Consider the following 13,556-nt stretch of genomic DNA (forward strand, 5'->3'; position numbering starts at 1 on the left):
ATAATATGATGCTCCACGAACATTTTTAATTTTATAGAAAATTGATCGACAAAAATTGAGATACTGATATTTTCAAAAATTTCTATACGAAAAAAAAGAGGATGTTTTATTGTCGTCTAGAAAAAGTGACAAAATTATTATTGTCGTCTAAAAAATAGATTTTTCAAGCATGTTTCGGTACCTAAATAAAGGAAGAACATCAATTCCATCTATGTATATAGTATGCAAACACGCATGATATATGGAGTAGCTCTTTATCTGGCTAAAAATCCTATTATTTGAAAATTCGCATTGTCGTCTAAAACCGCCAGACGACAATAATAATACCCCCCAAAAAAAATTGAACCGAAAATATTTAACCATAAAGCTGGATAACATTCGATATTTACTATTGGATATAATAAAAAGTTAATTGTAACATATTTTACATGCTATTTGCTGACTCTGTTCCATTAGATTACCATATATCTGTTTGAAATCTAAAAAATTTTTACGATTTTAACCATGTGTTGCTGAAATCATATACCATTCTTAGCTAAAGTATAGTTTATGAGTCTGTCACCATCCAACTATATGAATTTTCAAAAATGTCAAATATGTTCATTTTTTCTGTATATTCAGCCACAATTTCATGTAGTTGTACTATTCAACTATTATTTAATAATTTTATCGATTTAAATATATGATGAGATGCTTAGTTCTCCCGGAAATCGATTTTTAATCACAATTTTAACTTTCCAAAAAAATTCGAAAATAAAAATCCCTCTAAATTTTCTAAGTTTTCTAACTCGCCAAATCTCTAGCCAAATTTTTTGCCCGTATAAATATTGTTAGGCACTATATAGGGATGCTATTTATCCTAGTGAATGTACCTTTTGTAATGCATGAAAATTCGGTTCAATTCATTTTTGACACTTTACATATCGGATGTATTATCTAAGAATTATATTATAAAATAATAATTTTGTGTTTTATAAGTTTATTTGTATAAATTGATTCAAAAAAAAATGGAAAGACAAGAAGTGGATCTGCCAAATGAAAATCAGATTTATATTACGACATATCTTGAATATTCTATTGGCAAAAAGACAGTAGACCAAGTTGCAAAAGATTTGCACATAGGTAGAAAAAAATTATTATTAAAATGGCAAGAACTTGGTTTAAATCCAAAAAAGCTCGGAAGACCAGAAACTCCTCTTAGAACAGATTTGTTACCAACCATTCACAAAATAAAAGCTAAGTACAATCTAGGTTATAAAAAAGTTTTAGAGAGTTACATACATGATGACACAGTTTCATTTCACGATATGCTTAAATTATACGAAAAAGAGAATCTTTTCAAATTTCGGCGAGATCCAGAAAAAATTGATGAACATCCAAATCAGTATGTTTCCCAATACGTAAATCAGCAATGGCATACTGATTTAAAAAGCTTCAAAGAAGAGACAAATGGTACCAAGCATACTTATCATTTAATTGCCTTTATCGATGACAGATCTCGTTTTTGTATTTATTACGAAATTCTTCCCGATAAAACAATGAAATCAACTTCAAAAGCTTTACAAAATGCTATCGACTCTATCAAAATTATTCCATACGAACTTTTGACAGATAATGGATGCGAATTTACAGGAAAGGACTTCAAAAACGTTCTTCAAGTAAATGGCATTCAACACCATCGGACAGAACCTTACACACCACAGTTAAATGGTAAAATAGAACGTTTTTGGCAAACAATCTTTTCGGCTCGCCCAGATTTTATCGAAATAAGAGAATTTTAGTTAGTATCCCTAACTTGGGTACGGCGGCACTGCGTTCCACCTTACCCAAGTTAACGGTTTGACACTTTACAAAACCGGTAACGTATATTTTACAATACAACCATAACACCAATTTAACCTTAAATATTTACAAAACCGTCTGACACATAAACGATTTCACTAACGATTTCACTAACGATTTCACTAACTACTTCACTAACGACTTCACTAACGAATTCACTATCGTCCTCACTAAATAAAAAATAACCTTATTTTTATTTTTTTTAATTTTTTATTTCATTACAAAGACATGTCCGACTACATTTACTATGACTCTTTCCCAGAACGTTTCCGTGAACTATTCAAAACTCAAGTAAAACTGAGAAACATGCATTTTAACAAAGACAGACCCATTGACGATGAAAGAAACCCTGAATATATTACAATCCCATATGACGCAAAGTTCATTGCATACATTCCTTATGGTCGCAGAGGAACGAAAACTATTTCAACAAAGAACAAAAATTATTTCTGGAGCGATGAAGAAAATTGCCTTATCTACATAAATGCATACTTAAATAAAGCTACATATTGTACAAAAGAAGGTTGGACTGGATTTGAGCTCTACATATACGACGACGATGGAAACAGACGTTGTGTATACCCATACGATAATATGTACCATTGTTTTCATCAAGCATTAAACGAATACATAGTCAGTAAGGGTCTCATTCCTGTTGAGTAGATATGCTTTATTTTTGTTCCCACATTTATTTAAAAATAAATGATATCACCACCCTCACACGTATGAAAACATAGCACAAAAATAATGTTTAGGTGAAGTGGTGAAATCTCACCTCTTTTTTCACCCTGTTGAATTCATTGCTTTATAACTCTCTTCCTTTCTCCAACTCTTCTAACTTCTTCTTAAGTTCAGCAATGTTGTCCTCATGAAGTTTAATCTTTCTCAAAATTCCTTCTTTATCTAATGGTTGCTTTATCTTTCTAAACTGAACTCTACCATCCTTCATAGTATGAATGTAAAAACCTTCTGGAATAGTTCCTGATTTAATGTATTCTACCAAAAACTTTTGTTTCATTGCTTCAGTGACTTTAGTCGTCATTTTACTCTAAGGTGAAGCTAGCACAGCGATAATGGATTTCATGACTTTTCAGTATTTCATGCAATCTTAACAGATAGCCTTACAAGTACTTCCAGTGTCCCTAGCTGTCCCTCCTTTTTATATAACTCCATGACATTTATAATCTCGCGAAACTTAACAGGTAGCATAACAGATTAAAATCAGATGAGGTTTTGAACCAAAATTTCTAAGCAACGTTGTCAAGGATTTTGAGGAACTAGGGACAGAGTGTGGCAAAGTCCAAGATTTAATTTATCTTCATCTGTTTCATCAGCTATCTCATCTAATATGCCAATATTTTATTCATAACTCGTGGCAAACTCACTAACTTTCATTATGTTCATCTGCATGCTTCACCTGATAGAAAGTATGACTTTCATTAACTCTGTGAGATAATGAAAACTACTAGGGACAGAGATCATGGCAAAGTTTATGACTTTCATTATTTCCAGAACTTAATGAAAACTACTAGGGACAGAGACCATGGCAAAGTTCATGATTTAATTTATTCTCTCACTAACAACAAACACAAACTCCAACACAAACTCCAACACTAACGACAAGTACTAACTTCAGCACAAATGACAAACACTAACAACAAACACAAACTCCAACACTAACGACAAGTACTAACTTCAGCACAAATGACAAACACAAACTCCAACACTAACGACAAGTACTAACTTCAGCACAAATGACAAACACAAACTCCAACACTAACGACAAGTACTAACTTCAGCACAAATGACAAACACTAACAACAAACACAAACTCCAACACAAACTCCAACACTAACGACAAGTACTAACTTCAGCACAAATGACAAACACTAACAACAAACACAAACTCCAACACTAACGACAAGTACTAACTTCAGCACAAATGACAAACACTAACAACAAACACAAACTCCAACACTAACGACAAGTACTAACTTCAGCACAAATGACAAACACAAATGACAAACACAAATGACAAACACAAACTCCAACACAAACTCCAACACTAACGACAAGTACTAACTTCAGCACAAATGACAAACACAAACTCCAACACAAACTCCAACACTAACGACAAAAATAAATGTCCTCACTTCTTAACAAAGTAATATGTGCTTCTTACACCACCATAGCTCAAACGTTTCTTTTCAAACATCGATTGAAACTTATTTTGAGCCATTGGCTTTAGTCTCTTTTTCTTCAAATACGCCAAGAAATCTTCTTCACATCTTTTCACTTCATAGCCTTCTTTAAACTCCTCCTTGTTAAGTTCTATGAAATCCTTTATATCATTCTTTGTTGCAATGGCTTCTTCACGAACGACATCGTGAACTATTTCATCATTGCATTCATGTATGACCTCCTCACTGTTCTCGTGAACTATTTCATCATTGCATTCATGTATGACCTCCTCACTGTTCTCATGAACTATTTCAATACTGTTCTCATGTATGACCTCCTTACTGTCTTTCATAAGCGTTTCAAAGTCTCCTTTACTCATTACTTCAATCTCATGCTGTTCACAGTAGTACTTAAACTCACTGTATATGTCTTTGTTGTATGTTATATTGCTTCCCATGTACTCCATGAATTTTTCAAGCACTTCCTCGTAATTCACTGTTTCTTTCTTTCCACGACCTTCTAATATCATACTTGCTTCGTAAATATAACTTCTTGCAGAACCGTCTCGCTTTCTACTTCTCTTCACAAATTCTCTCATCTTGCCACCAAATACATTTGAACTACATGCAAAGAATTCATTCTCCTTCGCAAATTCTTTATATCTTCTGTAGCACTCTGTACAATTCCATCCGGATACAAACTTTTCATAGAACTCCTCGTAAAACATTTGGTAAGGTGTTTTGTTCATTTCGATGAGTTCTTGTTTAGCCCTGGTGAATGGTATCTTCCTTACATCAAATTCACTTAAATCTTTCTTCATGAAGTACGTCAGTAAGTTTGAATAAAACTCTTCATTAAAGCTTTCAATGAGATTTGAGAAATATTCGTAATTTCCTTTGTATCTGCTGCTTACGTCAATGACAACAAATCTTCTGTCGTCTTTGTCAATCTTTACTGAGTTGAAGTTGTTAGATATCATGATGATATTACAAACATTCTCTATCTTTCTTACTGGCTGACACTTCTGATTTAAGTCCAACTGAGTCTCTGTTACTATTGACTTTAGTGCGTCGTGGTTCATGACCTTAGACGTATCGCATGAGCTTAGTTCATTGCATACGATGAGCTTCATGTTCTCAATAGCAGCATTGAATCTACCAACCACATTCTCTATTGCCGTTATATTATTGTTGGCGTACTTGCTAATGAGCTCGCATAGAACATTACTAAGTACATTCTTACCAGTTCCTTGCTTTCCTGTTAACAAAAGTACTGTTCCAGTCTTTCCACAAGGATTTTGAACGATGTAGGCGAACCAGTTCAAAACATACTCATAAAGCTCTTCATCCTCATTACATATGACATCGTGAACATGTTTCAAATATCCTTCAATAACGCTTTCATCTACTTCATTCAGTACCTCATACTCATATCCTCTGAAATAGCTGTAAATGTCATCTCTTTCGTCAAAGAATCTCATGCCTGACTTCATAAGATAGTTCTTGTTCTGACCCGCTTCATAAATCATCAGTGCGTTCACATCCTTCTCCTCAATACGTCCTACATAAACACTCTTCATGAGCTTATTGAATTCCTTGCTATCTACTGACACAAGTGTTGTTGTGTCTCGTATTCCATCATAATCTTTCACTAGATATGTCATACGTGCTCCGTCAATAACAACAACACATCTTCTTAAGTCATTTATAACACTAGCTATGTCAATACCTTCTTCACTCATGTACTTATGTTCCTCAAGTCCTTTAGTGTGAAAGTGTCTCTAAGTTCTATTTCAAGCAATTCATTTACACATCCTTTGCAATACTTCTCTATAAAATATTTCTGTCGTTCTTTACTAAGTTTCTTAACAGCTCTGAAGAACCATGTGTTTTGACTCAAACATCCTTCACAACTTCTCTCATTCATTCCTAGTTCTTTCATGTCATTATCTTCAACCTCTATGGTCTCATTGACTAAGGTCAAAGGGTTCTTAGTCATTGCTGGTCTTATCTGAAACAATGTTTGTGCAACAGGTTTAACTAGTTCAGCACGTCCTTCCTTAATATGAATAGCTGTTTCCACTCATCTTTGCTAACAGTTCTTTCATAACCACTGACAGTAATGATTTCATTTGCTGACCTTAGACGCTTATGTTCTATCATTTGTATTGCTTTTGTGTAAGGCTTTCGTGAGCATAGGTTGTATATGTCATTCCTGCAATGTTCATTCATGCCAATAGTACTAAATCCTTTCTTTGCTGTTGAGTGCATAATATCCATTAGTTCCTGTGTTCGTATTGCTGTCTCATAAAATACAACAAGACCTTTGTCATCTATGACGTACTTACCGAAAACATTGCTTATATTCTTTAACCATGAAATAACATCCTCATTCATGCTGTCAAACATGAAGTAAGGTCTTACATACTCTTCACTTATAAGATATTCCACAAAGTACTTGTTAAGCTCTATGTCTTCGTGAGCGATTTCATTAGGTTTGATATTAGTTCCTTTTGTCATTGCTGTCATGTACTTCACTCTCATAGTTCCTTTCAATAGCGTAAAAATACTTCATTGTTTCATAACTGCTCTAAATTCTGTTCAAAATTCGTACAACATAACTTTTTAACATTAGTGAAAGAACATGAGCGAAACAACAACATCTAACATTACAGAAGAAGTCAATGACAATGCCATGAAAACATTACAGAAGGAGCTAGTGAAAATATTGACGAGTTCAGTGAGGAAGAAGATATTGAGGACGTCAATGAGAACGTAGTGGGGAACAAACTCAATGGGAAACATTGAGAAATCATGAAGATTATGAGATTTGTACGACATATCCTTTTACTATTCGTTGAAAGAAAGACAAACATATTAAGAGTGAATGCTTAAATAATTATGGTTATATTGTGCTTAGTTTAAACAACAAAATGTACTTAAAGCATAGAATTATTGCAGAACAGTGGATTGAAAATCCAAACAATTTGAAAGAAATAGACCATATAAATCATGATAGAACGGACAACAGAATCTCAAACCTTCGTTGGTGTTCTAGATCTGAAAACAATAGAAATAAAAGCAAGTATGGCGATATAGTTTATGAGTTCGTTGATGAAATATCTGACGAAGCTGTTGAAATAACAGATTATGGTAAGCATTCGTTTGAGTTCTACTACTATGTTGAGAATGAAGACGCATTCTATTATTATACAGGTCTTAACTATCGAAAACTTCATATAATCTTTACAAAAACAGGTGCTGCTTATGTTTGTATGATAGATACAGAAAACAAGAGTGTAATTTTATTCATAAACAAATTCAAACGCTTGTACGGGTTCATGTAGGACAAACATTATTTTTCAACACTAACACCAACACTTAGGACAAACATTCATGACTAACATTACTGTATAACATAGACACTAACTGCATCGAAACTAAACGTAAATGCTTTGTCAAAACTTCATCGTATATGTTTTGTCAAAACTTCATAGTAAATGCTTTGTCATGATTTCTTCGTAAATGCTTTGTCAAAACTTCATCGTATATGTTTTGTCAAAACTTCTTCGTATATGTTTTGTCAAAACTTTATCGTATATGTTTTGTCAAACATAAACGTATATGCTTTGTCATGAAGAATATAGCAACAGCCGGAATTCCGGCTGTTGCTTTTTATACAAAATTCATGCAGGAAATTCTTGAGTTTTGGATGAAAGAATACGGTCGAGCTAAAAGTGGCTCAACCTCAAAACAAGCATTTTATGAGCTTACTAAGGGCGTTATAAATGAATTCAAAGGTATTTACATACATCCTGACCTCGTTCATTTTGTTGCTGAATTCAGCAAAAATAATGTTTAGGTGAAGAGGTGAGATTTCACCTAATTTTCACCTCTTTTCTACCCTCAACCGCTAAGCGGCGAGACCCAAATGTCTTGAATTTTCATGTCAAAACTTCATCGTAAATGTTTTGTCAAAACTTCATCGTAAATGTTTTGTCATGATTTCATCGTATATGTTTTGTCATGACTTCTTCGTATATGCTTTGTCAAAACTTCTTCGTATATGTTTTGTTATGATTTCATCGTAAATGTTTTGTCAAACATGAACGTAAAGACTTCATCGAAACTAAACGTAAACTCTATGTCAAACATGAACGTAAATGTTTTGTCATGACTTCATCGTAAATGTTTTGTCAAAACTTCTTCGAAACTAAACATAAATACTTTGTCAAAACTTCATCGTAAATGCTTTGTCAAAACTTCTTCGTAAATGTTTTGTCGAACTTAAACGTAAATGTTTTCAGTGTCACCACGTCACCATGTGTCACCAGGTTAATTAACTTCTCTGAAAAATGATGACAGCATGACATTTAGACAACAGGTACGAAAGGAGGAAGGCATTTATGAATTATTTTTGAAGAACTGAAAGTGTCACCACGTCACCATGTGTCACCAGGTTAATTAACTTCTCTTAAAATTACTGACAACATGACATTTTGACATCACAGCAGGATTAATGCAAAAATAAATTCCAATCATACTTTATAAAGCTTCATTTACAGGTATTTCATCGTATATGCTTTGTCATGACTTCATCGTAAACACTTTGTCAAAACTTCTTCGTATATGCTTTGTCATGACTTCATCGTAAACACTTTGTCAAAACTTCTTCGTATATGTTTTGTTATGATTTCTTCGAAACTAAACGTAAACTCTATGTCAAACATGAACGTAAATGTTTTGTCAAAACTAAACGTAAACTCTATGTCAAACATGAACGTAAATGTTTTGTCAAAACTAAACGTAAACTCTATGTCAAACATGAACGTAAACTCTATGTCAAACATGAACGTAAAGACTTCATCGAAACTAAACGTAAACTCTATGTTAAACATGAACGGAAACTCTATGTCAAACATGAACGTAAATGTTTTGTCATGATTTCATCGTAAATGCTTTGTTATGATTTCATCGTAAATGTTTTGTCAAAACTAAACGTAAACTCTATGTCAAACATGAACGTAAACTCTATGTCAAACATGAACGTAAAGACTTCATCGAAACTAAACGTAAAGACTTTGTCAAACATGAACGTAAAGACTTCATCGAAACTAAACGTAAAGACTTTGTCAAACATGAACGTAAACTCTATGTCAAACATGAACGTAAAGACTTCATCGAAACTAAACGTAAACTCTATGTTAAACATGAACGGAAACTCTATGTCAAACATGAACGTAAATGTTTTGTCATGATTTCATCGTAAATGCTTTGTTATGATTTCATCGTAAATGTTTTGTCAAAACTAAACGTAAACTCTATGTCAAACATGAACGTAAACTCTATGTCAAACATGAACGTAAAGACTTCATCGAAACTAAACGTAAAGACTTTGTCAAACATGAACGTAAAGACTTCATCGAAACTAAACGTAAAGACTTTGTCAAACATGAACGTAAACTCTATGTCAAACATGAACGTAAAGACTTTGTCATGACTTCATCGTATATGTTTTGTCATGATTTCTTCGTAATGAACGTAAACTCTATGTTAAGCATGAACGTAAACTCTATGTCAAAACTAAACGTAAATGTTTTGTCATGACTTCATCGTAAATGCTTTGTCATGATTTCATCGTAAATGTTTTGTCATGACTTCATCGTAAATGTTTTGTCAAAACTTCTTCGTATATGTTTTGTCAAACATGAACGTAAAGACTTCATCGAAACTAAACGTAAACTCTATGTTATTACTTCTTCGTAATGAGCGTAAACTCTATGTTAAACATAAACGTAAACTCTATGTCAAAACTAAACGTAAATGTTTTGTCAAAACTAAACGTAAACTCTATGTTAAACATGAACGTAAACTCTATGTCAAAACTAAACGTAAATGTTTTGTCATGATTTCTTCGTAATGAGTGTAAATGACCCAAAAATAATGTTTAGGTGAAGAGGTGAGATTTCACCTAATTTTTCACCTCTTTTTTCACCCTGTTGAATTTTCATGATTTCATCGTAAATGCTTTGTCAAAAATTCATCGTAATGAGCGTAAACACTTTGTCAAACATAAACGTAAACTCTATGTTAAACATGAACGTAAATGTTTTGTCAAAACTAAACGTAAACTCTATGTTAAACATGAACGTATATGTTTTGTCATGATGATTTCATCGTATATGTTTTGTCATGACTTCATCGTAAATGTTTTGTCAAACATGAACGTAAAGACTTCATCGAAACTAAACGTAAACTCTATGTTAAACATGAACGTAAACTCTATGTCAAACATGAACGTAAACACTTTGTCAAAACTTCATCATATATGTTTTGTCATGATTTCATCGTATATGTTTTGTCATGACTTCTTCGTATATGCTTTGTCAAAACTTCTTCGTATATGTTTTGTTATGATTTCATCGTAAATGTTTTGTCAAACATGAACGTAAAGACTTCATCGAAACTAAACGTAAACTCTATGTCAAACATGAACGTAAATGTTTTGTCATGACCTCATCGTAATGAGCATAAATGACTAAAAATTATTTCTGCAGTTCATCCGCTACATTATTAACTAAATAACTTCAGTCATAAAATATATTTAGTTACGATGAAGTTTTGACAAAGTATATATGAAGAAATCATGAAAATTCAACAGGGTGAAAAAAGAGGTGAAAAATTAGGTGAAATCTCACCTCTTCACCTAAACATTATTTTTGGGTCATTTACACTCATTACGATGAAGTCATGACAAAGCATATACGAAGAAGTCATGACAAAACATTTACGATGAAGTTTTGACAAAGTGTTTATGTTTAGTTTCGAAGAAATCATAACAAAACATATACGAAGAAGTTTTGACAAAGTGTTTACGATGAAGTCATGACAAAACATTTACGATGAAATCATGACAAAACATTTACGTTCATGTTTGACATAGAGTTTCCGTTCATGTTTAACATAGAGTTTACGTTTAGTTTCGATGAAGTCTTTACGTTCATGTTTGACATAGAGTTTACGTTCATGTTTGACATAGAGTTTACGTTTAGTTTCGATGAAGTCTTTACGTTCATGTTTGACAAAGTCTTTACGTTTAGTTTCGATGAAGTCTTTACGTTCATGTTTGACATAGAGTTTACGTTCATGTTTGACATAGAGTTTACGTTTAGTTTCGATGAAGTCTTTACGTTCATGTTTGACAAAACATTTACGATGAAATCATAACAAAACATATACGAAGAAGTTTTGACAAAGCATATACGAAGAAGTCATGACAAAACATATACGATGAAATCATGACAAAACATTTACGATGAAGTTTTGACAAAACATTTACGATGAAGTTTTGACATGAAAATTCAAGACATTTGGGTCTCGCCGCTTAGCGGTTGAGGGTAGAAAAGAGGTGAAAATTAGGTGAAATCTCACCTCTTCACCTAAACATTATTTTTGCTGAATTCAGCAACAAAATGAACGAGGTCAGGATGTATGTAAATACCTTTGAATTCATTTATAACGCCCTTAGTAAGCTCATAAAATGCTTGTTTTGAGGTTGAGCCACTTTTAGCTCGACCGTATTCTTTCATCCAAAACTCAAGAATTTCCTGCATGAATTTTGTATAAAAAGCAACAGCCGGAATTCCGGCTGTTGCTATATTCTTCATGACAAAGCATATACGTTTATGTTTGACAAAACATATACGATAAAGTTTTGACAAAACATATACGAAGAAGTTTTGACAAAACATATACGATGAAGTTTTGACAAAGCATTTACGAAGAAATCATGACAAAGCATTTACTATGAAGTTTTGACAAAACATATACGATGAAGTTTTGACAAAGCATTTACGTTTAGTTTCGATGCAGTTAGTGTCTATGTTATACAGTAATGTTAGTCATGAATGTTTGTCCTAAGTGTTGGTGTTAGTGTTGAAAAATAATGTTTGTCCTACATGAACCCGTACAAGCGTTTGAATTTGTTTATGAATAAAATTACACTCTTGTTTTCTGTATCTATCATACAAACATAAGCAGCACCTGTTTTTGTAAAGATTATATGAAGTTTTCGATAGTTAAGACCTGTATAATAATAGAATGCGTCTTCATTCTCAACATAGTAGTAGAACTCAAACGAATGCTTACCATAATCTGTTATTTCAACAGCTTCGTCAGATATTTCATCAACGAACTCATAAACTATATCGCCATACTTGCTTTTATTTCTATTGTTTTCAGATCTAGAACACCAACGAAGGTTTGAGATTCTGTTGTCCGTTCTATCATGATTTATATGGTCTATTTCTTTCAAATTGTTTGGATTTTCAATCCACTGTTCTGCAATAATTCTATGCTTTAAGTACATTTTGTTGTTTAAACTAAGCACAATATAACCATAATTATTTAAGCATTCACTCTTAATATGTTTGTCTTTCTTTCAACGAATAGTAAAAGGATATGTCGTACAAATCTCATAATCTTCATGATTTCTCAATGTTTCCCATTGAGTTTGTTCCCCACTAACGTTCTCATTGACGTCCTCAATATCTTCTTCCTCACTGAACTCGTCAATATTTTCACTAGCTCCTTCTGTAATGTTTTCATCGGCATTGTCATTGACTTCTTCTGTAATGTTAGATGTTGTTGTTTCGCTCATGTTCTTTCACTAATGTTAAAAAGTTATGTTGTACGAATTTTGAACAGAATTTAGAGCAGTTATGAAACAATGAAGTATTTTTACGCTATTGAAAGGAACTATGAGAGTGAAGTACATGACAGCAATGACAAAAGGAACTAATATCAAACCTAATGAAATCGCTCACGAAGACATAGAGCTTAACAAGTACTTTGTGGAATATCTTATAAGTGAAGAGTATGTAAGACCTTACTTCATGTTTGACAGCATGAATGAGGATGTTATTTCATGGTTAAAGAATATAAGCAATGTTTTCGGTAAGTACGTCATAGATGACAAAGGTCTTGTTGTATTTTATGAGACAGCAATACGAACACAGGAACTAATGGATATTATGCACTCAACAGCAAAGAAAGGATTTAGTACTATTGGCATGAATGAACATTGCAGGAATGACATATACAACCTATGCTCACGAAAGCCTTACACAAAAGCAATACAAATGATAGAACATAAGCGTCTAAGGTCAGCAAATGAAATCATTACTGTCAGTGGTTATGAAAGAACTGTTGAGCAAAGATGAGTGGAAACAGCTATTCATATTAAGGAAGGACGTTGCTGAACTAGTTAAACCTGTTGCACAAAACATTGTTTCAGATAAGACCAGCAATGACTAAAACCCTTTGACCTTAGTCAATGAGACCATAGAGGTTGAAGATAATGACATGAAAGAACTAGGAATGAATGAGAGAAGTTGTGAAGGATGTTTGAGTCAAAACACATGGTTCTTCAGAGCTGTTAAGATTAGTAAAGAACGACAGAAATATTTTATAGGAAGTATTGCAAAGGATGTGTAAATGAATTGCTTGAAATAGAACTTAGAGACACTTTCACAC

General features: G+C 33.0%; 5 protein-coding genes across 5 annotated transcripts, besides 8 other annotated features; 3 read left to right on the forward strand and 2 right to left on the reverse strand.

The window, feature by feature from the left end:
- The first annotated feature begins 347 nt into the window (after positions 1-347).
- Positions 348-862: a mobile genetic element.
- An 81-nt stretch (positions 863-943) lies between these two features.
- Positions 944-988: a mobile genetic element.
- Positions 944-988: a terminal%2Cinverted (terminal inverted repeat of LTR141 transposon ID:TVAGG3_0316350).
- A 19-nt stretch (positions 989-1,007) lies between these two features.
- Positions 1,008-1,779: a mobile genetic element.
- Positions 1,780-2,070: a terminal%2Cinverted (terminal inverted repeat of Maverick-2 transposon ID:TVAGG3_0316370).
- Positions 1,780-2,665: a mobile genetic element.
- Positions 2,071-2,505, forward strand: TVAGG3_0316380 (uncharacterized protein; the record flags this gene model as incomplete). The annotated part of the gene is made up of 1 exon (XM_001300684.1): positions 2,071-2,505. One exon carries the CDS (start codon positions 2,071-2,073, stop codon positions 2,503-2,505), a length of 435 nt encoding a protein of 144 aa, XP_001300685.1.
- A 1,860-nt stretch (positions 2,666-4,525) lies between the features above and the next one.
- Positions 4,526-6,045: a mobile genetic element.
- A 17-nt stretch (positions 6,046-6,062) lies between these two features.
- Positions 6,063-6,566, reverse strand: TVAGG3_0316400 (uncharacterized protein; the record flags this gene model as incomplete). Its single annotated transcript, XM_051230052.1, has 1 exon — positions 6,063-6,566. The coding sequence occupies one exon, from the start codon at positions 6,564-6,566 to the stop codon at positions 6,063-6,065; it is 504 nt and encodes a 167-aa protein (XP_051099782.1).
- A 389-nt stretch (positions 6,567-6,955) lies between these two features.
- Positions 6,956-7,369, forward strand: TVAGG3_0316410 (His-Me finger endonucleases family; the record flags this gene model as incomplete). The annotated part of the gene is made up of 1 exon (XM_051230053.1): positions 6,956-7,369. One exon carries the CDS (start codon positions 6,956-6,958, stop codon positions 7,367-7,369), a length of 414 nt encoding a protein of 137 aa, XP_051099783.1.
- Positions 7,370-12,462: 5,093 nt separating this feature from the next.
- Positions 12,463-12,681, reverse strand: TVAGG3_0316420 (uncharacterized protein; the record flags this gene model as incomplete). The annotated part of the gene is made up of 1 exon (XM_051230054.1): positions 12,463-12,681. One exon carries the CDS (start codon positions 12,679-12,681, stop codon positions 12,463-12,465), a length of 219 nt encoding a protein of 72 aa, XP_051099784.1.
- A 100-nt stretch (positions 12,682-12,781) lies between these two features.
- Positions 12,782-13,243, forward strand: TVAGG3_0316430 (uncharacterized protein; the record flags this gene model as incomplete). The annotated part of the gene is made up of 1 exon (XM_051230055.1): positions 12,782-13,243. The coding sequence occupies one exon, from the start codon at positions 12,782-12,784 to the stop codon at positions 13,241-13,243; it is 462 nt and encodes a 153-aa protein (XP_051099785.1).
- Positions 13,244-13,305: 62 nt separating this feature from the next.
- Positions 13,306-13,556: part of a mobile genetic element that runs on past the window's edge.

Source organism: Trichomonas vaginalis, chromosome V (genome assembly GCF_026262505.1).
Source record: "Trichomonas vaginalis G3 chromosome V, whole genome shotgun sequence".
Lineage (NCBI taxonomy): Eukaryota > Parabasalia > Trichomonadida > Trichomonadidae > Trichomonas > Trichomonas vaginalis.